The following is a 26,156-nucleotide window of genomic DNA, read 5'->3' as shown; positions in this document are numbered from 1 at the left end:
GTTCATTCCCCTTCCCCCTCCATACACATTTCCATACTGCTGCTTTTCTGATAATCCCCCATGGCCTCGGGACTTCCTCGGTAGCTAAAATAAGATATAAAGCCATATTAGTCTCAGCATAATGAGCGATGCATCAGACCTCTACTTCTGTATGCTGCCACTGTCTTTCTAGCTGATCAGAAACAGAAAAAATTGGATACACGTATCTCTGGGTGAGCAAATGGAGGATCCTCCTCAGCACGAGCTCTTCATTGTTATTAGTGTTACGTATTGCTGCCGCTGGAGCTGTGCAGACACAAAGCATTCTTTTGTAGGAGCTGAATTTCACAAAAGCACAATGTCCTTTTATTTAAAGGAAAATACAAACTGGAAAGAAGTCAACAAGGTACAGAGAGTCCTCCATGTTTATTGACTATCTTGGGGACTGAATGCTGAAAGCAATTTGCACCAAGTTGTTCACCAGTTCTTGAGCTTTGGCTCAGTATTTTGCTTTACTGGAAAATGACCAAGGAAGAGAGCAGGAATTGTGCCAGTCCAGGATTTCAAATGTAAAATGGAGGAAGCCTGAGAATACTGCTTAACTTCTGCCCTGCATGAATTCATTTATCACAAAATCCAGAGGGACTAATGCAGAGCCGAGCAGTAGGTTGGCTGGAAGTACAGAACCATGCTTAGCCCCATGTACACTGCTTAGATCAATAGTTTACCAAAGGTGAAATTAGCTCCAAGGCCATACGCAGAAAATAGGAGGGTACTAGGAAAATTGGGCTGTATAAAATGTAAGATCTTCTTTTAAGGAAGGTGTCCCAACAGTGTTTTCTTAAAATTTCAAATGGGGAAAATAAGGGATTAGGTTGGGAAATCACAAGACATGCCAAAGCAACGCATATTTCGGCAGTGGGGTAAGCAGCACAAGGAAGACCACCGTGGTCAAATTATAATGCAGGGACTGCAGCAAGAATGGCCTCGTGGATGGAGTCCAGGAAAGCAGAGCACCAAGCAGTCCATGGAAAACGATAGCTGGCAGTTCCTGCAGCAGGAACAAGAGTAAAAGTTGGTGCCTGGCCTGTCACACGTTCCCCATACTTCTGTCTATTTCATTGATGGAAGAACTATGGTATGCTTCAAATACCTTCAATTTAAAAATCTCAGCTCCTTATTCTCTCCAGTAAGGACAGCAAGAGTGGGTGAGGGAGAATTTCTTCCTGCTGCACTCCGTCCTGATCTCGGCACAGATCCAAGAATCTTTATGCCATGTGTAATCCAAGCCCGCTGTGGATGGCGGTCGTTGATGGGTGGAAAAGAGGCGCTGCAAGGTTCAGCTGCCCTCGGCTAGGCACTGCCTCCACTCCCTCCTGCCTCCTCAGGACCTGAGAAGGTCAGATAGTCCATGTTTCCTTTGACCACCAGGTATGGCAGAATCTGTCCCTTACCATTTATGGGCCACAGCGCATGGCACAGTCAGGAAAACACACAGACCACACACAGGCACAAGCCTGCTGCAGCTGGCTACGTACAACCAAACCAAGATGTGGTTTCTGCCGTCTCCATGAGGCTTTGTACTTGCTTGTTGTTCCCCAGCAATCAGCGAGAATGATTATTTTCCACAACTACTCCTCTGAGACTGTCAATGCAGAGCTGCTGTTAGTGCTTCTGCGCAGGCCAGCGATGCTGTGTCGTGTAGTCTAGAGAGCGGGAAGAGATGCTTTTCTGTAATGGGCACACCGCATCTAGTGGCACGAGTGTGAAGAGCCTGAGAAATGGGCTATAAGCATGGTTACTTCTATACAGTGAACCCCTCCAGCCTTTCTCAGAAGCTGAAGTGGGCACCAGTGCCCAGTGGCCAACATTTTGAACACAGGCTTTGCAAGCAATACCCAGTCCACCAGTAAGCCAGACTTCTGCGGGCACCTGGTTTTTCTGTTGAATACGCTCGTGTCAGCATTCTGGTGATCTTCAGAACGTAGATGACTTAGGAAAAAAGATCCCTGAGAGAGCTCCATGGGAATGTCATGAAATTAGTATTATCCCCACTTTGTAGACAGAAAAGAGAGGCACAGAGAGAGGGGGACAATTTTCTCCAGTTATTGGCAACATACCCACTAAGGACCATGGCTTACAGTAACCACTTAAGGGAAGATGCTCAGTGGTGAAATTTTATGTTACTTGACCAAAGTAACTATGGATTTTACTGTTGAAGTAGGGGCCTTGTAACTCACATTTTTCTTACGGCTTTTTCTGCTGCTTGCTCTATTAATGAGATCTACTTGTGGTCATTATTAACACCAACTGCAGACGTGTAAGAGGAGTTCTGTTGGGACGTGGCTACAGTGTGCACAAAAAGTAGCCTGCCTGACAATGCTCTCTACAGCTTTGAATTCAGCAAGGAACTTTCATCTTCTTATTTTTTACCTCAATAGACTCGGAAAACTCAGTGAAACATATTTATCACTGGTCATCACTTTTTCATTTCAGCTTCATCTTTGGAAAGAAAGGAATCTTGCTTAAAGTCTCAGATTCTCCTTCATATTTCTCAGGCCCAAATGTGGCTATAAGATCTGCCAAAGAAGGATATGGAGTCCTTTTTTTTGCTCCTTCAAGTGCTATGTTCCTGATACAGATAGCATTCTAGAAAATCATATTAACAAAGCCAATGTCTATGCTCTTGGGAAGATACAGTCATTGCAATCAGGGTCATTATAACATCAATAAACTGAAAGGAACTAAATTACTTTTCATCAAGACTACCTATTCTCAATCGGTTGCCTGTTGAATCTGACAGTCATATAACCTAAGCAACAGATGCAGGGATCCCAGCATCTACCAAATCAGCAGGATGAGGAAGATACACTCTGGTGGCTTGAAAGCAAAGTACATCTCTCTGATTGGAAAGAAAAGGGAAAACATGATCACGAATTCTCTTCCTCTGTATTTTTCACCATGAATTGTCTCAGAGGAAAAATGTTTTCTTTGAGAAGTGATCTAAACCAATTCTTTGCACATTGGTACTGCTGGCTTTGCTGGTGAATGATCTCTGGATCTTATGTCCTTGGGTTTTATTCAAACATTTAATTGCTTGTATTGTTTCGGTTGGGTTTTTTTCCTATTAGACAGAATGTCATGTATATAGCAGATAAAGAAAGCACCTTATTCCTGGACCAAAGGAATCTAATCTGTGGAAGAGAAATCTTTTACTTCTAGGACTACACTAAATTTTAGATTCATACATTAAAAAATTCCTGGGGACAGATTCTGCCATTGTTATCCAGCTGAGTCACACTCTTATAAATAACCCCACTGCACAGAATGGCTTTTCTTTTAGGGTAAGACACTGTTCTGCAGATGAGAGGTGATTGAGTCTGGTCCTTGGAAGCTTCCTGCAAAACACACACAGTTTTTCCTCCTGTTTTCAAGTGAAAGGAGAAAAAAAGAAGGTGTCATTTAGTAATAAACCAGATTTCAAGCTTATCTGAAGAGCTCTGGATAAAGTCCCTCATGGGCCTATGTCCTAACAAATGTTAGATACGTCGTATCTTTACAACAGTTTACTTGATCAAAACACAAACCTAGCTGGATTAATGGCCACCGCAAGTGCTAACTGTTATTATTCCCTAACCTGTGACATAGCAGAGAATACAACAGGCTGATAATCTGCAAATAGCTGCAGTTCCTTCCTCTGCCACTGACTGAGGGAGCAATTTTGAGGAATTCACTTGCTCTTTCGGCACCTCAGTTTGCCACCTGTCAAGTAGGAATCGTGCTATTTATCTTCCAATACAAATTGCTAACATGAAAGTGATGCACGATGGAGCAGTATTTGCTATGCCATCCGTTTCTGCAGTGCCACACACAAGCGCTTTGCAGTTATTCACTCAGCTGCACAACGTAGGTTATGTTTCTTGCAGTAACTCCTATTGTACTCCTCGTATTACAAACACAGCAACAGGATGCCTCTTACTTCTACATACTTGCCAGTGACTGTACCTTCTTGGTCTTTAACCCTTCCTCCATTCCTTTTTCATACTAACCTTGTGGTAATCTACTCTGTGCTGGACAAAAGTATCTGAGAAGGATTCATTTGGGGTAAGAGAAATTCAAATGTCTCAGCATTCTCCTGAACTCCTAACAGATTACATTCTTTGTTCATAAACGACCTGATCCAAAGGACTATGGCAGAGCTGGACCCATGAGCTCAAGTGATGTATCATGATGAGTGTTGGCAACGGACAGGCTTAATTTTTATTTCCTTGATTTCAACAAAAAATGCTTTCATGACCTCATTAAGCGACTTTGTAACACAACAGCTTGATGCTTTACAGCCTGCCTCTCAGTCACTTGGAATTACAATTTCCTTTAAAAGAAATCCTACTGAAATCAATGGCTTCTTGAAGATCAAGGTATCATTTATCCAGTTTAAGAGTGAAAGAATTATAGAAGATATCTGTAATTGGACCGAATCCTGATGTTATTCTTCAAAACACCTTAGATGCTTTGCTTGATCTGATCATGACTGAGTAGGAACAGTCAAAAGATGAATGAGTAGGAACTTCTGAACCCAATATATTTAGAACAAACCTTTCCTACAGGACTGGTCTGTCAATTTTGAGCCTTAAAGCTATTCAGTAGAGCCCCTTTAAAACCACTATTCTTTGTATTTAATATTAATCCCAGATTATAAAATGAAACATACATCTTGCCAATAGCCTCTTCAAAATCCTTAGTTCCATTGGAAGTATTTCACATAATGTGCTCTAGAGCTATACCATAATGGAAAATAGAGCTGTAAGCCATATTGCTAGACAAACCGATGAGCCCGTGTGATGAGGCTGGGAATAGGAACAGCATTAGTATACCTTGGGAATGGATGTAAAAGCTGTGTCAGCTGTGTAAGTAGGGACTGATTGTCCTTCCTACACCATGCCACACACTGCATTTAACGTGCCTATTCCTCATGAGCCTCATGAGCTGGTCCCACATTTAGGACACGTAAAGATTAATCAAGCTTATACCCAGGACATGTCAGACAGAACATTTCTATATGCTTGTGTAGTGAGAACAACTCCGTAAGAACCGCCTTGTATAGAGAAGAGTCTTGTGCCCTTTCAAGAAACCAAGGGAAACAGTCAGCTACTTGTGTATTTCGATAACCAGAATACACTAAGTATATCCCAAATTTTCAAAATCATAGGATTGGTTTAAAAGGTACAACACTTAAGAAAATAATAATATAGAATTGGTTTTCTGCCTAGTGATTTTCCAAATCTTTGCTTCTTCATCTTTGACCCACCATCTTAGAACCAGGAAATTGGCTTTATTTAAAAAAAAAAAATTAAAAAAAATCACATGATCCAGGAATGAGGCTTTGGAGAAATCCCTGCCAAATATTGTACTTTGACAACTCCACAAAAGCTTTTGGTTTGGGTCTTCTGCTCCAGAGCAGTTTCAGCTTTGCTTGTCATACGTTTACCCAGCACATTCAATATCAAATGAATCCTATACCCTTTATTCTAAATATGTTTATTGTCCTCAACCAGGGGAAACTGAAATACAGGATGTTTGAAAGAAATTCAAATATCAACTGATGAGACTCAATTTACTATATCCATGAAAAGCAATCCTAATTTTCAGCTGTAAACCCAGTCCTGTTGGTACCCAACAGTAGTTTCACAGGTCTATGCTTTGCATTAAAAATATATATACTTGCATACATCCCTATGTCTAGGGTTTCAGTACATTGGACCAAATTCTGCCTTGAATTACACTCCACTGACTTCAACAGAATTTCCTAGGAATAGAGTAGGCAAAACTAGATCCATCAGTGTTGCATAGCCTACTTCCTTCTCATTCCTTTCATTGATTTTCCTCCCATTTGGCCCCATTCTTAAAGTCTTAGGTAGGCTAAGAGGTTAAGAGTTAGGCAAATTACTTGGAAACAACTTGTATTTACTGATCCTCATTCACTGTATAAATTACATACTGCAGAAATGTGAGGTAAAAGAAGGATTTTGGCTAATATCTTATTTAAATACTAATTAACAAGTAAGTTCTAAAGATACAGGCACCTTTATCACTCATGTGCTTCCAAAACATTTTAAAAATGTGATGGAGCACACAATCTTCTATTCCCTTCTGAGCAACTAATATTCATTTAAACACCACATTGGTTTTCTTTTCTTTCCACTTCGTACCTGCTGTTTGCACATTGATCCTTTTAACTCTACAAATTCAAGGCAGTTATACCTTGAAATTCACTGCAATGCTGCCAGACCTATTATTTGCAGGACTTTCCAGCTGCATAAATAAAATGTCAACTAACTGAATATACTAGGCACACAAAGCAGCATAGAAAGCCATCTGTAATTAAGAGGCATAAAAAGAGCTCCACTATCTTGTTAGGGAAAAATGATAGATACAACTACAATTTCAAATAATTCACCCAGCAAAGAGCAGAAGTGCATAAATACAGACAAAAGCCAGCGCATTAGTTCTCTGTAGAGATCTAATTAAATTTAGTCGGAACAATGAATTACAGTAGATTAGTTTATGTCTCATAACAACTATTGTATTTTTCCTCGTACTTAGCAAATTTAGTCTTTTTGCAGATCTTTTGCTTACACAGGTGCAAATTCCTTGAACCTGACACTGTTTCCTATCACACTAGTGATCTTGAGCTTTTATTTTGCTCCTACCAGAAAGCCACACTCCTCTGCCACCTAGTGCTTTAAAGAAGTATATCTTATATCAACTGTCAGCTCTTGCTGCATAGTGTGTTCAACAGAATAGATGAGGACTGTGCAGAAACCTCTCAGTAAAATTTCCTTGCTAAATAGGAGATTAGAGAGGAAATGGGTTTGTCACCCTCTATGGTATCATAATTGATCACTGACAGAGATCACCTCTATCTCTGCAGATCTTCGTATGACACAAGATCGTTTAGCAACTTGCATCCTTGTATTTTAGGACATTACATCACCTTCCTGGTTCTTTCTAAAATGTAAAATAAAATAATTTTTACATAAATTCCTGATAGAATAAAACCATAATTAAACATAACATGTATTTAATCATGTGAAATTTTCAGACAAAAAAGAATGTCTTTTTCAACTACTAGCGGGTTCCCAATGTATCAAAGTGAAATCCCCCTGAGGCATATAATTTTGTTTTTAAATGGCTTCTGGAGTACAGCATTTGTAACAACCAGCTCGCTTTTTGTTAGTTTCAATTTACAGTGTTTCAAAAAGTGTTTGTTTCCATATTGGCACTATTGCAATTTATATTTCTCTCAAAATGACATATAAACAGGGTTTATTTCAAGTAACAGACTACAGCACATGTTTTAGAGGAATTCTGGAAATTATTATTTTATTTTTTTGAAAAAAGTAATGGACCTTTTATTGTCAGTGTTAATAAAAGGAAGCTATGAAAGTGAGCTTTCCTTTACTTTTTGTTTGAAAGAAAAGTCATTCAAACTAAACTGTTCTGACTCTCACTGAAGATGATTCCTTTTTCAGAAAATTAACTGGTACTGTATCAACTGCATATATGAATCTTCAATATTTGTCAGTTGTTTCTAATTTTTCTTTGAAAGACCACGAATACCAGATATTTTAATGATTTCCCACCACCACATTACTCAGAAACCACTATGAAACATTATGAAGCATCTCCTCTTGTCTGGATCGCACAATAAGCAGTATGGCTGCGAAATGAATCATTACCTAACCGTGACCTGGCGAGTATCTTAAAACCTCTAGTGTTGACACAGCATAACTTCACTCAGTTTTCGTAAGAACTCTATTTGTAAAGTATCTTCATTGCGTCACTGATACGATGATTCAATAAACTAATGCAATATAGTGCAAATTACAATTATTACTCCATTAGCAGAAACGACATGTCCTCTCTCATGTTTAGAGAAAAATAGTCTTTTTTTTTTTTAAATAATATCTCTGTGTTTCTGAGATATTAATCCATGACTCTCAACATCTCAGGCTAATTTAGCTTATTTCTCTATAGAACCTTTGTCAAAAATGTAATTCTGTAAAAAGCAACTAAGACAGGAAGGTGTACTATGTGGACAAACAGAAAAACCCTACTCCTCCCTAAAATATATACACACCTTTCCCTTGGGACAATGTATCTGCCTTATTGCTTGGCTAATCTCACCTCCAATATGTCCGTCTCATCCCATGCAGCTCTGTCAAAAGTAAGCCTTCCACTCTGCATCCTGCTTACCACCTTTTACTGGCTTCAGTTCTGAATAAGTGAAAAACAGATACAACTGGAATAAATCCTGATTGGACAAATCGAAAAGAACTTACGTTGTTTGCCCAGATACTGTCAACTAAATGGCATCAATATACAGTTATCAGCTTTCATTATTCCCTTAGACTATGAAGGAAATGTAACATCTCTGCTAACATCTGTTCCTACCAGTTACATTTCAGAACATGGAATCCAGAGCGAGGAAAGCAGAAGTGAAGCGTTACAGCACACACAAGCCCACTCCTTCAGCAGGCATGATTGGCTCAGCCACGTACAAATGAAGGCTATTCTGCAAAGCGTGGTCCTGCATCCTCCGCTTTCATATTTCTACTGTCCACATTGCCACTTTTCTGACCCTGACACGAGTCAAGCTACAGGGAGGTACTCACTAAAAACCAAGCTGTAGAAAGCCGGGGAACAGTTCTCTGTCAGCATAGCTCCCTCAACCAGGACAGCACAGGAGCTGATACACTCAAGGGCCCAAGGAAACACAGGGGGAGTCTAGTCAGGGTTAGGGGCGGGCTTGCATTTTTTGGTAGCAAATAGCTATTAGACTGGCTGAGCCATAATATCAAACAGTACTGCTGTTTGCATATTGAAATCCCAACCTAAAAATGAAAACAGCCTTAATCTTAAATGCAGTGGTGCTACTGTGTGGCTAAAACCAAGGTGAAAATCCACAGCTAGGTGCTGTAACTGCACCGCTGAAGAGTACCCATGGACAGTAGAAGACAGAGCTGCTCCCTCACTGCAGTAGACTCAGGACAGGAAGGCACCACTGTCCCCTTTGCGGTTTTCCAAGCACATACTGACCACCCAGACTGCTTAACGGCAATGGCTGCGAAGAATCAGCTTTGACCCTTGCAAATTTACAAATGTCCGGTCATTACATTTGAATTTGTTATTTCACTCAAGAAATCAAGTGCACTTTGAGGGGGAAAAAAAAAAAAGGCTTTCCATATCCCTTTAAGACAGAAAATTGTTTTGTATACTGACAACAGCAAGAAACACTTAACCTTCAGCCTGGTACTGAAAAAGTGCAAATACTACATGGCAACCACTGTTTTGCTCAAAAACAGGAATATCACCCAGTATTTCAAACAGCAGCATTGTGGAGAGATCCAGGCAGATTCTGTTAAAAGCCACAGAAATAACCAGATAACTGTATCTTTCCTTGTAAATATCCTTTGTATCTAATCAACATTGGTTTTGAATTTTTTTTTTTCCCCTCCGAAAGAGCAGCAGCCAAAAACAGAAAGCAGATTTCCCTGGGAAACTTAACATACTTTATTTTACATCTGTGAATGTTTTCCCTTTGTTAAAAAAATGCTATTTACAAAACCAGAATAGACCATTAGCATACAAATTATTCAGTGTACTGTACGCAGATGTCCAAACCCAAGGTAGATCCTGATTTCTCTTTAATTGTTGACTGCTATGGTGTATCACTGTGAAGCATTTCCCACTGCATACTATAGAAACAACACCCGACTGCAAAATCATATGGCATGACATGCATTTTAAGCAGACTTCCCAAAAGTTCATAGGTTTTCTGTATCAACATCGAGTGAACAAAATGAGGAAAACATTCTTGAAAATCATGATCTTTCTTGCTGTAGCAACTGTTTTTGTTAGCATTAGTTCTATAGCATCAATTTTGAACAAACCAAGATGGACGCTTCCTGGCTCTTTCAATGATCCGCTTGCCTTCATCTTTTTCTGTGGGCTTTTCTCCATCATAAAGGACAACAGTCTCTACAGTTGGAGCATTAAATGGTCCTCCTTCCTTTTTACGTATTTCCATCCGTATCAGTCGAGTTTCTGCTTTGACCTTTGCATAACAATAGCCACAAAGGACGTGTTTCTGTTTTAAGTTTCCACACTCAGGACAAACATCTATGTTCCTCTAAAAAAGTGGAAAAGAAGAAATTTTGTAATTTGAACAACAGCAACAAAAGAAACAGGGTACAATCACAAACTACTAAAAATGTTAAAGGAAACACCAGAGAAATTCAATCGCCTTTTCAAAATTCACTCTTCTACGTAAGGTAACTTTTCTGTAATCTATTGCTACGGCAAATGCTTACTACTAAAAATAGCCTATGAAGTCAATACCTAAATCATTACGCCTATTGATGTTTGGAAGACTAAAGACTCAATTAGATGCACAGAAAGTATAGACCTCTTCCATTTATACTAGCTGTTTAGCTAAAATTCACATTTTGTTGGCTTGCACCTGAACTGTCACTGTTCATTTAACCACAGACTACTGCCACACACGATGAATGTACCTGTCACAAAGTATTTTGAAGATTACAATGTATTTTAAGCTTATTTATAAACAAATTCCAGAAAGCTTTTTCAGTCAGTATTGACCACTATAATGACCCTCTAAAATAAGTGAGAGAAAAAACGGCTGGCGTAAATCTTACTCCAGCATACTTGTTTGCCATTAACAAAATTACTTGCAGTGAATAAGGTGGCAAGCCCGTGGAAATCTGGTGATTACCTTTACTTTTATAAGCTTATTGGGATTTCTTCGCCTGCAGCGGTTCACTTCAATGGTGCGCCTTTTCTTTGGTGCCGCCATCCACAAGATGCTATCTAAGAGGCTTGGCGCCTCACTACTTTCACTAGTGTCGTTTACCGGTTGTGGAAGAAAAGCTGGAGCTTGGACAGCTAGTGCTGGTGCTGAAAGAAAAAGAAAAGGTAATTCATTCCATCCAACCCCCTTTTTCACGTGCAGCCGAAGAAATACGAGACAGGTGCTACTGACAGACCCAAAGCGAGGAGGTAAGAGCAGCCAGCGGCGCCTCCCGCCCCCTTCCCTCACTGTCCCCAGGGCTGCGAGCTCTCCTGCTCCAGCGCCCTCCCTCAGCCGCTCAACGGTAAAAATGAGTCCCGCAGCTCCGATGCCGCCCTCTCCTTCAGCCGAGAGGAGAACAGGCCGCTACCTACCCCAGGGCGGGCTCTGGCTCCCGGAGAAACCCGGCAAGAGGCCGCGCTCCAGCCGCCCCCAGCAGCGCTGAAGGAGACCGCGAAGCCGCGGCAGCGGAGAGAAGAGCACCACCAGAGCCGCCATATCCCCACACAGCCCCGCCAAGGCCTCAGAGGAGGGGAAGGCGGTCGCTCGCCCGAGGGCGCACTGGGCATGCGCACATGTCGCTGAGCCTTCTGGGAAACCGAGTGCCCCGAGCCCCTCACGGCATAACAGGGACGGAGACCAGGACTTCAAGTCCCAGCATTCCTCTCGCTACCGGCAGGGTGGGGCGGCTAGAGGGGAGCTCGGGGACTTCAACTCCCAGCATGCCTCACCGCGTGCCTCTTCGCCAATCGCGTCCCTCGCGGGCCCGGCGCTGCTTCCCGGCATGCTCCGCTATTCTCCGCCTCCTCGCCAATCAGCGCGCTAGCTGTGTCCTCGTGCAGGAAGCGGGAGGAGTGACTGCGCCTGCGCAGAGGGAGCTGGTGAGGGGAGTGGAGTGGTTTGTTCCAAAATGGCGGAGCGCGGCTACAGCTTCTCCCTCACTACGTTCAGGTACTCGGGGGCAGAGGGCTGCAGGCCTGGGCTCTCGGCGGGCAGGCCGGCGGGCGAGGGGGAGGGCGGTGCAGAGCCTACGCGGAATGGTCTTCCGGCGGCGGGGCAGGAGGGAGTGGGGACTTTGCAGAGTCATCGCGTCCCCGGCGGGTCCGCGGAGCCGGGCCTGAGAGCGCTGGGGGGCGGCGGTGGCTGGACCCGGGCAGAAGGCGCGGGCGTGGGGAAAGCGACGGGGATCAGGCGGCTTCGCCTTCGCCTGAGCGGGGCACGTAGGTGCCAGGAGTCTTTGTGAGCTGAACGGCTGCAGGCGCAGCCGGGGATAGAGATGGGGGCTGCGGTGAGAGTCCCGGGTCCCACCTGATCTCTGTCGCTGACCTCGGGCCCAGGTGCCGTCGCTGCTTGTATATTCTGTCGTTGCTGTCAGTCAGAGTCACTGTGGGGCCAACCTAAGGTCTGTCTCGTCGCTGGGAGTGCCTTATAGTGAGTGCTTGGTCAAGCGGTTCAGCAGACTTCGGGTACGCACACACACACATGCTTTAGGCAGGGTAGTAATTCTGTAATTCTGAGCTAATTGGAAATGCGTGATGATAACTGAGCTATGGTATCTCGAGACCTTGCTTCAGAACAAACTTTGCAGACGTGGGAATGAAAGAAGCCTTCAGATGAGTTTTAAATAGTTTTTTTAATCTTTCCTGCTGCACTTCGCAAGCAGTGTTCTCCTTGCACTTTGTGTTGTGCCCAGCCTAGATGTGGGATGATTGCAGGCACAGAACGAATATGTTATTGCAGCAGTATCGATTGCAGTGTTGCAGTAATACATACACTTAAGATTAAGATAAAAGGAAATTACTTTCCATTCTTTTTCTGATTAAACTATTAAGCTATCCAGAATTATATTATACATATAAAAAGAAAAATTAAGTGCAAGAATCTTTGTACTGCTTTTGGTAAAGTGCCCCCTTAATCTCAGAGGAGAGTAATGCTGTGTAATTGCAAAGTAGGTTACTAAAGGCTTGTTGCAGTTAAGCAATTGAAGCAGTTCACAATCTAAAACTAGGAAAAGAATCTTCTTAATGGGTGGATGCAGCCAAACATACCTGCTTTACTCAAGTGGGTTGAATTCTTTATTAGCTCTTGGAAATGGTTTCCTAAGGGAGTTACAAACTGTTTGTACTGTATAGAAGCACTACATGCTCTGAAACTTGAAGCCATTTGATTTTATACTCACATGGAACAGAATACACCTATTTACAATTTTCCTCCTTTATCTGTTCCTTGTACTGAGAATTATTGATTTTAGTTTGTGCTTACTTTTAAAATATTTTGATAATGTTCTGTGTATTTTAATGGCTGGCATAGGAACTATTGTTCTGGTTTGTTATCATTTTGTAGTAGAGAAGCAAGAATTATTACTTTGTCACCTTTATATACTGCTTACTCAATGTATAAATAACTACACTAATTGATTATTGCTTGCTTTGTTTTTTCTAACTCCTCTAAGCACTGAGTTACATAATTTTTTATTTTATTGCTGCATCTATTAAAAGAGCAGCGTCTGAAATACAGCCCAGAGAATAGATCCCACTTGCAAAATCCTCGTCCAGTGAGTGACTGGCTCCTTTTCCCTGGGGATCAAGAGTGGAGCCCTCGATCCCCCTCATTCTGGATGAGTTCCTTTGTCAGCCTGACACCTGCTGCTCTGTTCTGACGATTCTGCATCCATTACCAGAACAACATGGATCATTAAAACAAAATGCAGGAGTACCTGGGGATGGAATGGGAGCTGTTTCTGTCTTGTGCCATTGACCTGATGTGTGCTTATCACTCAAAAACAGCAGCAGCGTTTTGCTCGTACCTTTCAGCAGTGAACATCAGTGTCTTGAAAACTTTTACAAACCACACATATAACGCCATTTCAGTAGAAAGTCGTGATGCACTCTGAAGATTTTTTTTCCCACTGAGTGGAAAACCTGTTTAAAATAGTATAAAGTTGGAGAACGAACTTGTCCTCATTTAACCTGCATCCCAGTCACTGCTCCCTATCCCAGACACATTAGCTTTCATCAGGGTTGTAGGCAGGTGCTGGGTGAGTATCCCAGTAGCATTGGGCAGCAGTGAGTTCTCTGCTGAACCGGTCCAGTTCTTTTAGAAGCTGTTACGAATCTTCAGACTTGTGATTTTTTGTTTGTTTGTTTTGTTTTTAAAATTCTGATTAGAATATGCTGATGCTAGGTGTAAAGAGGCATAAAAAAGCAAGTTAGCATCAGATTGGTGTAGGAAAGATTTGAGCATATCAGAATTATGTTAGGCTTACTTTTGCATTTTCCTTTTCAGTCCTTCTGGAAAGCTTGTTCAGATTGAATATGCTTTGGCTGCAGTGGCTGCAGGAGCTCCGTCAGTTGGGATTAAAGGTATGTTCAGAAAATAACTAGTGAAGGATTCGGGATTCTGAGTATCATTTAAGAGAACTAAAATAGTTTGGGCTATGTACTGAGTCTTTCTCCATCTTGCCTTCTATTACGTATTTTGTTTTGGGTGATTTTGGAGACACTCAGCTGGTAGAAGTAGACATTTTTTTTTTTTTCTTTTGAGTATTCCTGGCTCTTAAGTAAACAACTCTAGCTGGGTGCCCATATATGTAGAAATTACACGAAAAGTTACTGGAACTGCTCAGTTATTATGTGTTTCAGAATCTTTAGAATGGGATTATGGGAGCTGTAGGATTATTTAAAATGAGAAACGATGTTTTGGGTAGATTCATCGAAGTATCTCTGTTTAATGTGCTTGTAAACTGGAAGCGTTTTTAAAAAAGGGAGGAGCAAAATTCTTTACAGTCTGATAAACTTGTTCTGTGTTTTGACTGCTTTCCGTAATTTTAGTTGAATATTAAAAAAAAATCTTGTTCGTTTCCAGCTGCAAATGGAGTGGTGTTGGCAACTGAGAAGAAGCAGAAATCCATTCTTTACGATGAAAGGAGTGTCCACAAAGTAGAACCAATTACCAAACATATAGGTTTAGTGTACAGCGGTATGGGTCCAGATTACAGGTATTAAAAAATTTTGTTTGGTCACGATTTAGATGCATTTTCATACAAGAAATATAAGAAACAGAAAAAGATAGCAATTAGCTGTTTCTTTCTAAGAGTATGGCATAATGTTGTATTATGCTGTATATGAAATTCACTTTAAGTTTTTCTTAATATATTCAATATCTTGTCAAATAACATTCTATCTAAAGAATGAGTAGGAAATGAACAGCAGCGTAATTCAACCTTAGTTTCAGTTTAAGTATTTCAGAGATTACTTAGTTGATAAAGATAATCCGGCACAGTCTATGTTTTCTTACATCGGTGTTATGCCAGATGTAGAACTCCTTAGCATACTGTTTATTTTCCATTCTAGTTATAACAACTAGTTGGAATTTCTTTGACATACTAATTTTGTCTTTGTTTTTAGAGTACTTGTGCACAGAGCTCGGAAGCTGGCCCAGCAATATTACTTGGTTTATCATGAGCCCATTCCAACAGCTCAGTTAGTACAGAGAATTGCTTCTGTGATGCAGGAATACACGCAATCTGGGTATGTCGTTTTCTGAATTTTGAAGTTGCTTAGAAAGATTATGTTGTTTACATGTAAGGAATAACAACTACCTGGTGATTCAGTTTTTTGTGTCAAAAAGGCAGTTAGTTTTTCAATGGAGAATGTCCACAGAAAGTGGGCCAGCGGGAGGAGCACTAACTGGCAGCGGGTGAGATAGGGTCTTCGTATCTTGCAAACAAACCTGTCAGACGAGGCAGCGTACTTTTGTTTTTGTACTGTTGGTTGACTGGTCATTCCCGCTCACGGCTCTGGGCTGGTGGGAAGGTTAACACATCCAAAATAATTTAGTCACCTTTGGTTTTCACTGAATAAATTTCACTGTCAACTGTGATTTTTTTAGTTTGGTTTGGTTTTTTTTTGCCTGTAGTGGTGTTCGTCCATTTGGTGTATCACTGCTAATATGTGGCTGGAATGAAGGGCGGCCCTATTTATTTCAGTCGGATCCATCTGTAAGTATCTTAGGTTTGTAAATTCTACTGCTTTTATAAAACATCTCAAACTTTATATGTGCTCATGAAATACTTTCTGTGATGAGAAGAAGAATGCAGAGCTAGAACAAAAGATCCCTTAACATAACTTCAGAAATCAGAATGAGCCATTTCAGTAGGTGCTTGGAGCAAGCCTGGATCATTCTGTGCCTACATGTTCCTGTACTGCTTGAGGGGTGGCAGCTCTTTTTGAGGGAGCTCACTATCCCTTTTCATGCCTTCCCACCTAGTTGGCAGCGCCAGCAAGGCATTCTGCAGCACGTACCAGCAAAAAAAATATTTTGACTGCTTGTGCAGCTCAAATAGTTGTTCCCTAAACTAGATGGAAGTTAGGCCAAAATCTGTGGCATTGTGAAGTGTCATGCTTATGCTTTAGTATTTAATGACAGTGGTTAATTTAAGTGAGTTTATTTGCTGTGTTTGCACAGCACTTCTGAAAAACTACCCTTTGGTGCATGTGTGAGTTGTGGTGCTTTACATCAAACAAAAAACATGGTTGCTGTAGTGATCATTGATAAGCTTCAGAAATTTGAATGCTGATGCTCAAATGTAAAAAGCAAAATGCGGAGGAGGCCTTGTGTAAGGCAGCTTGATTGAGGCATAGAACTGCTGATGGTCGTCACGCTGGAGGAGAGAGTAGAAGTGATGGCTAAATATCCTATTAGTAGCTAAGATAAATCAGATGGCTGATTTGCAACAAGTTGTTTACATTACTTAGTCTTAAAAAAGAAGAATGTATGGAGTGAACCTCAGGAAAGATCTGATTATATTCATTCTCAAGGGCAACCATACTATTTCGGTTTAAGGAATCCCAAATCAAAACTGTGCTAATGACTTACTAAATTCATCTTTCAAAGTAGTGGGAGGATGAAAATAGGTGGGGGCCTCTACAAATGTTTTGTACATTTTCATAGCATGTGCTTCCATATCAAATTAGTCTGAATGTGATCCAAAATCGTCTCCTATATTCTCAGAACATTCAGTATTTTCATAATTGCTTCTGTACTTTTTACCCCGTAATGTTTGACTAAGTTACACAAAACAATTCAATAGACTGTTGCTTTTACAGGGAGCTTACTTTGCGTGGAAAGCAACAGCAATGGGAAAAAATTACGTCAATGGGAAAACATTCCTTGAGAAAAGGTAATGTATTTGATATTTGTCTGAAAGGATACTATCTGTTTTGTTCAGGTTCCGTGTAAAACAGCCAGATAAAAACCGCACACTTTCAGATTATCAGAACAAAGTTTTAAAATACTTAAGATATGATGCTTCCAGTTTACGTATTTACACATGTGCAGGAAATCTGCTTTATTTAAATTCCAACTTTTGTGTTTGTGGAGAATTACTTCAGTGCAATAAACATATTCAGTATATTTGCAGAAGTATTGTTCTATACAGTGTCAGTAGGAAAAGTAGTGAAATTTTTTTTTAACAAATAATAACTTTGACTATTAATATCACAGTGCTTACAAATAATATTTGTATGAGAAATAGGAACATTTTAGTAGTGTTTGGGTTTAGAGACTCCAGGATTATTAGGATTTGGAAAGATCTTTGTCCCATGCTGAAATATATGAACTTCTGTTTATAGATACAATGAAGATTTGGAGCTTGAAGATGCCATTCATACAGCTATCTTAACACTAAAGGTTAGCAAAATATTTAAGAAATAAGTTTCTTACTGTTACGACACCATTGATATGATTCACTGAACTGTATTTTCGTTAATAGGAGAGCTTTGAAGGGCAAATGACAGAAGACAACATTGAAGTTGGCATCTGTAATGAAGCTGGTTTTAGGAGGCTCACTCCAACAGAGGTTAAGGACTACTTGGCTGCAATAGCCTAGTAGAAACCGAGTGAGACTGTGTGATTCACACAAAGGTCTTTTTAATTTTGGCTACTTAAATGTTTTTGTTTGCAGTTTTTGCATACTTATTTCTACATGGTTTGTCTGAGAGATTTTTTAAATATCATGGGTGCAAATGCAACAGTCCTAATATTGTAATACATGGAATCTTATTACAGATAATTCTTTCCCTTGATACATGGAATCTTTGTACACAAAATACTGTACAAAATATAAAGTTATAATGACAGCTTGAAAAAGGCTAAAGAATAAAAATTGAAGGCCGCTGTTTTGGGGGAAGGTGTCTGTGTCTTTTTAATCGTAGCTTGCTTATCTGCATAAAGCTGGGATTTCAGTATCTATTGTTGAGGAAAGAGAATTTTCCACATACATATCAGCCACGATGAACTCGCGTTAGACCTTCCTTTAAAGAATTTAAATTTTGAGTGGACAGGATAATTTTTTTCACTTTGGAATGTTGTTTAAATGTTAAGTAACTTCCACAAATGGTTTTATCTGGTGTAAAAGATCTGGTACTTTCACCAAGGGGCAGAACTGTCTTCCATTTCAGGTGTGAACTGTGATCTACTTGAGCATCTCTGTTGTTGACCCGGTTGGTCTTTGTGTCTCAAGAACTTGTTTTCTATTGCTTGGGTTATTTTCGTGGCCCTAGAAATTGCACTTCTTCAACCCTGAAATATTGTTAGAAACAATGGAAGTAATAGCTTACTGAAAACTAAATGCCTTTATCACCATCAATAAAAATCAACAGGATTTACAAAGCAAAATGAGAATATGTAATGTAATTACTTCATCCCTTCAGTTGTGCTTAAGTATTTTCAAACTTGCAAGATAACTCTAAAGGTGCAGTAATGAAAAGAGCACTTAATTTATGCATCACAACTGCCACAGGTGCAGAACTAGATGCTTGAATATTACTGTGTGTGGGTGTATGTATTGATACATTTGTTACATGTGTAGAGTTGTTCTGGTTATATAGAAACACAAAATTTACCGCAAAAGAAATAGGATAAATATATGTACTTTTTTTTCAGCAGAAGTAATCTGGGCTGCAGCTATTTAAGTTACTGTTTGCAGATTTTTATCTTTTTTTAAGCAGTCTGATTGTTGAAGTGTTCATAATGAGCCGGGAGCAATAGCTGGATCACTCAGCTTGTACTTAAGGCTCAGCATATATGGGAGCAACCTGACAGATTACATGTTAGCCAGCCATAAATAATGAACAAAATATAAAGTATGAATTAGTCTGCAGAAAGTAGCGTATCAACTAATTGATCTGTCCTTTCCAATGTCTGTCTTCTGATGCTTTATGTTATCATTAGGTAAATAAGAATTTCTGAAGCATGCCATAAATGAAGTTTTATTTCCTAATGTCAGAAATAAAAGCTGTGTCCAAATGGTTCACTAAGACTTACTCCAGATCACTTTTTGAGTATTTTACTCTGAAAACCAATCCATGCTCTGATTCTTCTAGAGAAAATGAACAATTAGGACATGAAACTGGAGACTTTATACTGCTACATCTTCAGTTCAGAATATTTATACATGTTCACTCAGTTTTTTATTGCTATATAAATATTTAAAGGAGTTTTCTATACGAAAAAATGCAGGTAGGTACTTCAGAAAATGGTTAGCATGAACTGCAGTAGCTTGTTGCCTCCTCTACTAGAAACAGTTGATTAGGAAAGAACACCCTGTGATGGGTAGTTGGAACCAAAGCAAGGTTTTAAGGTTTGGGGGTGTGGTTTGTTTTTTTGTTTTGTTTTTTTAAAAATAATTGAACAGCTTCCATCTGTAGAATTTTATAGGTGGTGAAGGAACATGAAAAAAACAGTATCTGCCATCTTTTCCTGTGGTTTAATAATTTAAATGTAATAACTGTTCTGTGCATTGTACAGAGGCTGTTGTGCTCTGAGTAAGGAGTGTGCTCTCCTTCAGATCCCAGATAATGGGTATAAATGTGGAGGGGGTTTTTGTCCACTTCCCCCCACCCCATTGGGAGGACAGACAACCATTACCACATTGGGGTATTTTTACTAAGTGTATACTTCAGAAGTGGTGTTGGTTTTACTTCACAGTGGTACGGACCAGCGTTGTAAATGGGTGGCGATGTGAAGTGAGTACGTTTTGTCAGATGTTCTGAATATCATTCTGTACGAGGTTGCCTCAGTCAGTGCTTTTAGGAATATAAACTGTTTGAATTGGTAAAATGTGTGATTTGATTATTATTAAATGGTGGCACCTTTTGAGAACAAATACAAGTGTGTCTTGAGAAAGACGAGAATGCTGTCACGAGGCTATCATAGCACCATATGTTAGTACATAGTCTCCTTTTACAACAAAAAGCTTCAAAATGATGATAGGTTGTTACTTTCCTTTGAGAGTGCTTTCTTCAGGCTCTCTCCCTGAGGGATGGTTTCATAGCCCCTGTCATCGTTTCTGTGGCAATATTTAATTGCTCCATGCTTTCTGTGAAACGAGAAGGGTCGGTCTATACCATAGTCTAATGGTTTATGGTCAGTTATTCATTTTGATGAGCCACCAAGTTGGTAGTTGAGAAAGACGGTTTTTACACCATTAAGAACTGAGTCCTAAAGCTCCCCGACACACTTAAGCCCTACAGAGAATCAAAGTTCATGGGACTTGGTGTAATTTGGAAAGAATATACATGATATTTTGAACTCAGGCTTTATTTAGAGTATTAGATAATTTTCTTAGTGGTAGGCAGATAGACCTTGGTATTACGCTATTCTAATGGGAAGGTGGTGTGATCTGGAGTGTGGGGTTTTTTTTTAAACTGTTTAATCTTGTACAGAAGAAAATCATTGCCATACTCAGACGGCTGCACATCTAGAATCGTAACTAAATTTTATCTAGTATTTAAAGGGAAACTTTAAACTGCAAGGAACAAATTTACATCTTTTTCCATTCAAAATTCTTGGAATTTAAGGAAACTAATTTTGAAATGTATTTCTCGAATAATAAAGTCAGTTCAGGAGTGAGAGATATTAGTGCAATGGAGTAACAAATTATATAGTGGTTGTGGTTGTTTTCAAAAAGGGCAATTTTTTTAGTTATATAATACTAGCTTTGTTTATATTTTGTAAAACAACTTGCTGCATAAAGTGGGGTCCAAGGGGGAATAAAGTGGACAAACACTGTTCATTTGTGAGAAAGGGCAAATTATAAGCTTGATCACTTAAGCTGACCATGAAGTATGACTTTGCTGCATTTATCTTGTTCCTCATGCAGTCATCTGAAAGAAGTAAGAGATAACTGGTCACTGAAAGTAGGTAATGTTCTCGATTTGCATGTCCTGGAAGATGATCTGCTCTGAGGAACTCGGGATAGTGTGACACCTATGAGAACAGCGGATTTCCTTGGGCTTTCTTTAAGTAGTAGGATCTGGATCTGAGAACAGTATCACTATTTCATGAGGTTATGACTTTAAGTAGGTTCCAATGTGACAGAAGATATAGGTGCAGTAAACCCCTTACAACTTGGTGTGGCTTACTATTGCTTTGCAGAATCTTGTGAAACCATGTAAGACAACTAAAGACAATTCCTCACCGCAGGAACCGGCTGTCAGTAGTAGGTGGAGAGAAGGCAAGTCTCTCCCGTGCTGTTAGGGAGCATTGCTGCAGCATGGAGAGAGGCTAGAGGCCACGGAGATGTCTACTTGCAGCCACTCAGGGCAGGCGAGGAGGACAGTTGCTCACATTTTGCACCGCAGGGTTCAGTAAGGCCCGTTTTTGTTACCTCAACTTCATGGACCCGACGTGCGTTGAGCCCTGGTTGCGTCTTCCCCGCTGAAGGTCGAGCCCAAGGCTGACGCGTCTCCCGCCTTTCTGACCTCATGTAATGGTTTTGCTCCTTAATAAGGGCTTTTCGAGGTGAAACACGTACTTACTTGAGGCCCGCCGGGACTCGGACCGCAGGGGAGCACAGCCGGGCCGCGGGGCCCGGGGCCGGCGGCGCGGCGAGGCGGGTGCGGCGGCTGTCCCCGCCCGGCGGCCCCGGGGGAGGTGCTGGGCCGGGCCGAGCCGCGCCACGCCGGCCCGGGCCGCCTCCTGCCGCTGCCCGGGGCGAAGGCTGTTGCCGCCGGATTGTGAGTACGGGCTGCGGGCGCCGGGGGAAGCCGGCGGCGGGGGGGCGAGCGGGGCCCGGGAGCGACCGGAGAGGCGAGGCGGGACCGGGCTTGCCGCGCCCCGATGGAGACTGGGGGGCAAGGGCGGCAGGGGCCCGCGTCCCGCAGCCACCCCAGTCCCGCCGCCACCCTGCCGGGGAAGGTGCGTCGGGTGAGGGCGAGGCAGGGGGCCGCGGCCGGGGCCGGCCGCCGGGGCTGCCCGGGGTCCGCCGGCGCCGCCGAGGGTGGCTGGGGGCAAGCGCCGAGGGCGCCCTGCCCTCACCCAAGATGGCGCCGCGACCTCCCCGACGCCGCTCTCACGTAATCGCGGAGCGGCGCGAAGGAGGGGGCGGCGGGCGGACAGGGCCGGGGCTGGGGCGGGAGAGGCGGGCGTTTCCGCCGCTCCCCGGCGAGGGTGGATGCGGGCCCTGAAGGGAAGGAAGCGGGGTAAAGCGGCTGCTGCGGGGCGGCGGGCTGCGGGGCGTGCCCGGAGGGGCGCCCTCAAATGGCGGGCACGGGGGGCAGCCGTCCCCGCCGGGCCGGTCTGCGCATGCGCGGCGGGCTGAGGGCGCGCTGGGGAGAGGTGCGCCCGCCTCAGCCAGCGGCCTCTTGAGGCTCCTTGTGAGAGCAAAGGGCTGTGTCAAGGGCTTTATTTTTTTCCCTACCTCATTTTAAGGAGTAGTTCTTCTTCTGAGGCCTTTTGCTTGATAGTGAGGCTGCCTCGCAGTTGTGCTGAAAAAAATAGTTGTGTTTGTGGGCCTGCTTTCACTGGAAAACTTGAAGTAAGCTTAGTCTTGAAGGTTTTTTATGTTTGTAGAAGTTGAAGCTGCTGTGGGGAGAGGTGCCAAAGTAGTAACTGTGGGGCTTCAGTCGTTGATTTATGTATAAGAATGAACTTGTGGCAGTGGTGAGGCTCCGGGGGGGAAGGACCGATTTCACTCGCCTACTCTGACCCTGAAGAGAATCAGTAGGTCATGTTGGAAGACAGTAGGCTTTCTGGTTGAGAAGAAGGGGGAGATTTTGGTGATAATGCATAGTGACTGGGCCAGTAGCCATTAATTCTGCCTATATTTGAACTTCTGCATAATGAAAGGGTGATTTCCGCTGCTTGAAGCCAGGCTCCACAGTTGCACTGGCAGAGGCTGGTGTAGGACCCAGGCCGTATCCTGTTGCTCATTCTCAGCTGAAGCTGAAATCTTGCCCTTTAATACCAGTTTGCTTCAACGTGCAGCTTAGGTAACAATTCACAGAATCATTAAGGCTGGAAGAGCCCTGTAAGATCATCAAGTCCAACCATCACCCCAACCCCACCATGCCCACTAAACCATGTCCCGCAGTGCCACGTCCACACGTTCCTTGAACACCTCCAGGGATGGTGACTCCACCACCTCCCCGGGCAGCCTGTTACAGGAGCATGTGTTTATACTTATAGTTGGGAGTCAAAATTGATTAATTTCACTATTCATAGTCGCTATTTACAGCCTGTCAGAAAAACCAGTATTGTTTGCTGTGGTTTTGAATCCTACATTTTTCAAAGCCAGCCCACATTCAGTTAAATAATTCCTATCATACTTTCCTCAGGGAGACATACTAAAGTAATATGGATGTGAAGGAATAGACTTCCCAGATGCAACACAGCAACTCTAGTAGAACTAGAAAACAGAGCGATTGCTAGATCTTCCTGGCTCTAGAATTATGAATCATAGTCTGTTATGGTGCTGTGTAATGTTGAAACTTTGCCAGGAGGTTGTTAGGGGCTCATTCACTGAGTTGTGCAGTGTAAGTTGGAAGCTGGAGAGGACAGAGCTGTGCAACCCATAATTGTAAAATACAACGGGCTTCCTCTATGCTGTGTTAAAATACTCGCTGGGAGCCAGGCTTCACAGTTTTTATGTATGTCTGTAAGCATGGTGAGTAGTTCTTATATTTTAATGGTAAGAGGTGAGAGGGAGAGGCAAGATTTGCTTACGGCATTAACAGGATTTCTAACTTCGCTCTGGCTGGTAACTTTTGCAAATGAGCTGTGAGAGTTGAGATCTTTCTAAGCGACTAGCTCAGTGAAGGGCTCACATGCCGGGGGGGGGGAAACAGCAAACCTGCAAGGTGTGTGTGGAGACTTGAATGCTGCTGTTCTCCCTTGCTGAGAATTGAGATCTTCAGAGTCTGTAGGTTGGATCCCCAGAAGTGAAGGAAAGGAACTGAACTCTTTGGTACAACTTGTGCTGAGGTTCCTGATGCTTGTGCTTTACAATACTGGTAGCTGTTGCACTAAATCTGCAAAGCTGCAGTGTATACTGATGCAAAGACCTCTTTTGAATGTCTGTCTTCTTGGCCGTGCAATAACAATCTTCTCTTTTGCTTTCATTTAATAGGAATAATGTTTCCAACATGTCTGTGCAGTCGCTGCTTTGTGAAAGAATTGCTGTTGCCAAAGAATTGATCAAGAGAGCGGAAGCCCTTTCCAAGTCCCAGAAAAGGAGAATAGAAGGTGGGGCAAAACTATGTGGCAAACTGAAGGCTGAGCTAAACTTCTTACACAAGGTAGAGGCAGGAAAGGTGGCCATTAAAGAATCCCATCTGCAGAGTACAAACCTTACCCATCTCCAAGCCATTATTCAGTCAGCAGAGAACCTGGAGGATGTTGTTAGCGTCCTCCATGTCTTTGCTTATGAGGACAGGTTTGGAGACAAACAGACACTGGTGGTAGATGTTGTTGCAAACGGAGGTCACACGTGGGTGAAGGCCATAGGACGGAAGGCTGAGGCCCTGCATAACATCTGGCTGGGGAGAGGCCAGTATGGTGACAAAAGCGTCATTGAGCAGGCAGAGGACTTCCTGCAAGCAAGCCGTCAGCAGCCAGTGGAGTACAGCAACCCCCACATAATCTTTGCATTCTACAACGGCGTGTCCAGTCCTATGGCAGAGAGACTCAAGGAGATGGGAATATCTGTGCGAGGAGACGTTGTTGCTGTGAACTCGCTGGCGGAGCCATCTGCAGAAAACAAGCACCTTAGCGCCAGTGAATCAGATGAAGAAGGCCCTGAACTGCTGCAGGTGACCAGAGTAGACCGCGAGAATTTAGTGGCCAGAATTGCTTTTCCTACCCAGATCAAAGTAAACGTGTGCAATAGGGTTAACTTGGACATCACTACCTTAATAACCTATGTCTCTGCTCTGAGCTATGGTGGCTGCTACTTCATCTTCAAAGAAAAAGTGCTAACAGAGCAAGCGGCTCAAGAAAGGAGGGAGAGAGTCCTGCCTCAGCTGGAGGAGTTCATGGAGGGGAAAGAGCTCTTTGCCTGTGAATCTGCTGTCAGAGATTTTCAGTCCATCTTGGAAACGCTGGGAGGACCTGGGGAGAAAGAGCGAGCTGCATTGCTTGTTAAAAGAATTAATGTGGTGCCAGATCAGCCGTCTGACCGTGCCTTAGGACTAGTGGCTAGTTCAAAAATCAACAGCCGTTCTCTAACCATTTTTGGGACGGGAGACACTTTAAAAGCCATCACCATGACCGCAAATAGTGGTTTTGTGAGGGCAGCGGCTAACCAAGGTGTCAAGTTCAGTGTTTTTGTCCATCAGCCACGAGCGTTGACAGAAAGCAAAGAATCTGTTGCCACACCTTTACCAAAGAGCTGCCCACCTGATAATGGACTATAAGTCATTAAATGATTTAGTCATTGAAATATTGCACGTGCTGCATTGGAGGCATTTGGAGAAACAGAAGAATCATAACAATACATTTTTGGGTGTGTATTAGTGAAAACAGTAACTGTAGCAGTGGAAGGGCTCCTCAAGGATTTTGCAATATCTTTACTCAATCCTTGGGGTTTTTTTGTTCAGCTGACCATTAATTTATTCACTAAGGTCGTAAGATTTCAGTGAAAATTGTTACCTGGCTTACAGTATATTAATTGTATCCCTATTAAAAAGTTAAGTTAAAGCCCTGTTGCTGTTGTGCCCTAGTCATTTTTGTCCTCTTCAGAGAGATTAAATTCAGCACCTTAGACGCACTTCAGACTTGACTTATGTGGAACTTAGATCTTTCTTTCACCTGTCCTATTAGACTGAATTCTTTGTTGATTTGGAGGTACCTTCTGTGCCTTTTTGGGTATATGCCGTTTTGTGAAAACGTGACTGGTAGCCATGAACAGCAATCAGCTTAAACCTTCCTTTTTTTACTGAAAGGAACCTGTGTATCTATACCATGTTAGACTGAACTGGGCAACAGCTTTAAGATTCTTGGAAAAATCAGTTCAAATTGGAGTTTATTG

At 42.2% G+C, this 26,156-nt stretch overlaps 3 protein-coding genes across 3 annotated transcripts; 2 read left to right on the top strand and 1 right to left on the bottom strand.

Annotated features, from left to right (window-relative positions):
* Window positions 1–9,432: 9,432 nt before the first annotated feature.
* On the bottom strand, window positions 9,433–11,347 carry MRPL32 (mitochondrial ribosomal protein L32). Its single transcript, XM_059818800.1, has 3 exons — window positions 11,224–11,347; window positions 10,775–10,956; window positions 9,433–10,171 (listed from the first exon to the last, which is right to left on the bottom strand). The coding sequence occupies exons 1-3, from the start codon at window positions 11,345–11,347 to the stop codon at window positions 9,917–9,919; spliced, it is 561 nt and encodes a 186-aa protein (XP_059674783.1). The 3' UTR covers window positions 9,433–9,916.
* A 403-nt stretch (window positions 11,348–11,750) lies between these two features.
* Window positions 11,751–19,158, top strand: PSMA2 (proteasome 20S subunit alpha 2). The gene is made up of 8 exons (XM_059818809.1): window positions 11,751–11,800; window positions 14,135–14,211; window positions 14,714–14,846; window positions 15,256–15,378; window positions 15,767–15,848; window positions 16,957–17,030; window positions 17,482–17,539; window positions 17,622–19,158. Exons 1-8 carry the CDS (start codon window positions 11,760–11,762, stop codon window positions 17,736–17,738), a joined length of 705 nt encoding a protein of 234 aa, XP_059674792.1. The 5' UTR covers window positions 11,751–11,759; the 3' UTR covers window positions 17,739–19,158.
* A 2,661-nt stretch (window positions 19,159–21,819) lies between these two features.
* On the top strand, window positions 21,820–25,833 carry C6H7orf25 (chromosome 6 C7orf25 homolog). The gene is made up of 2 exons (XM_059818930.1): window positions 21,820–21,867; window positions 24,258–25,833. Exon 2 carries the CDS (start codon window positions 24,274–24,276, stop codon window positions 25,540–25,542), a length of 1,269 nt encoding a protein of 422 aa, XP_059674913.1. The 5' UTR covers window positions 21,820–21,867; window positions 24,258–24,273; the 3' UTR covers window positions 25,543–25,833.
* The last annotated feature ends 323 nt before the right edge of the window (window positions 25,834–26,156 follow it).

The sequence above is a fragment of the Gavia stellata genome, chromosome 6 (assembly GCF_030936135.1).
Source record: "Gavia stellata isolate bGavSte3 chromosome 6, bGavSte3.hap2, whole genome shotgun sequence".
Lineage (NCBI taxonomy): Eukaryota > Metazoa > Chordata > Aves > Gaviiformes > Gaviidae > Gavia > Gavia stellata.
This window is presented reverse-complemented; position numbering and strand designations above follow the sequence as displayed.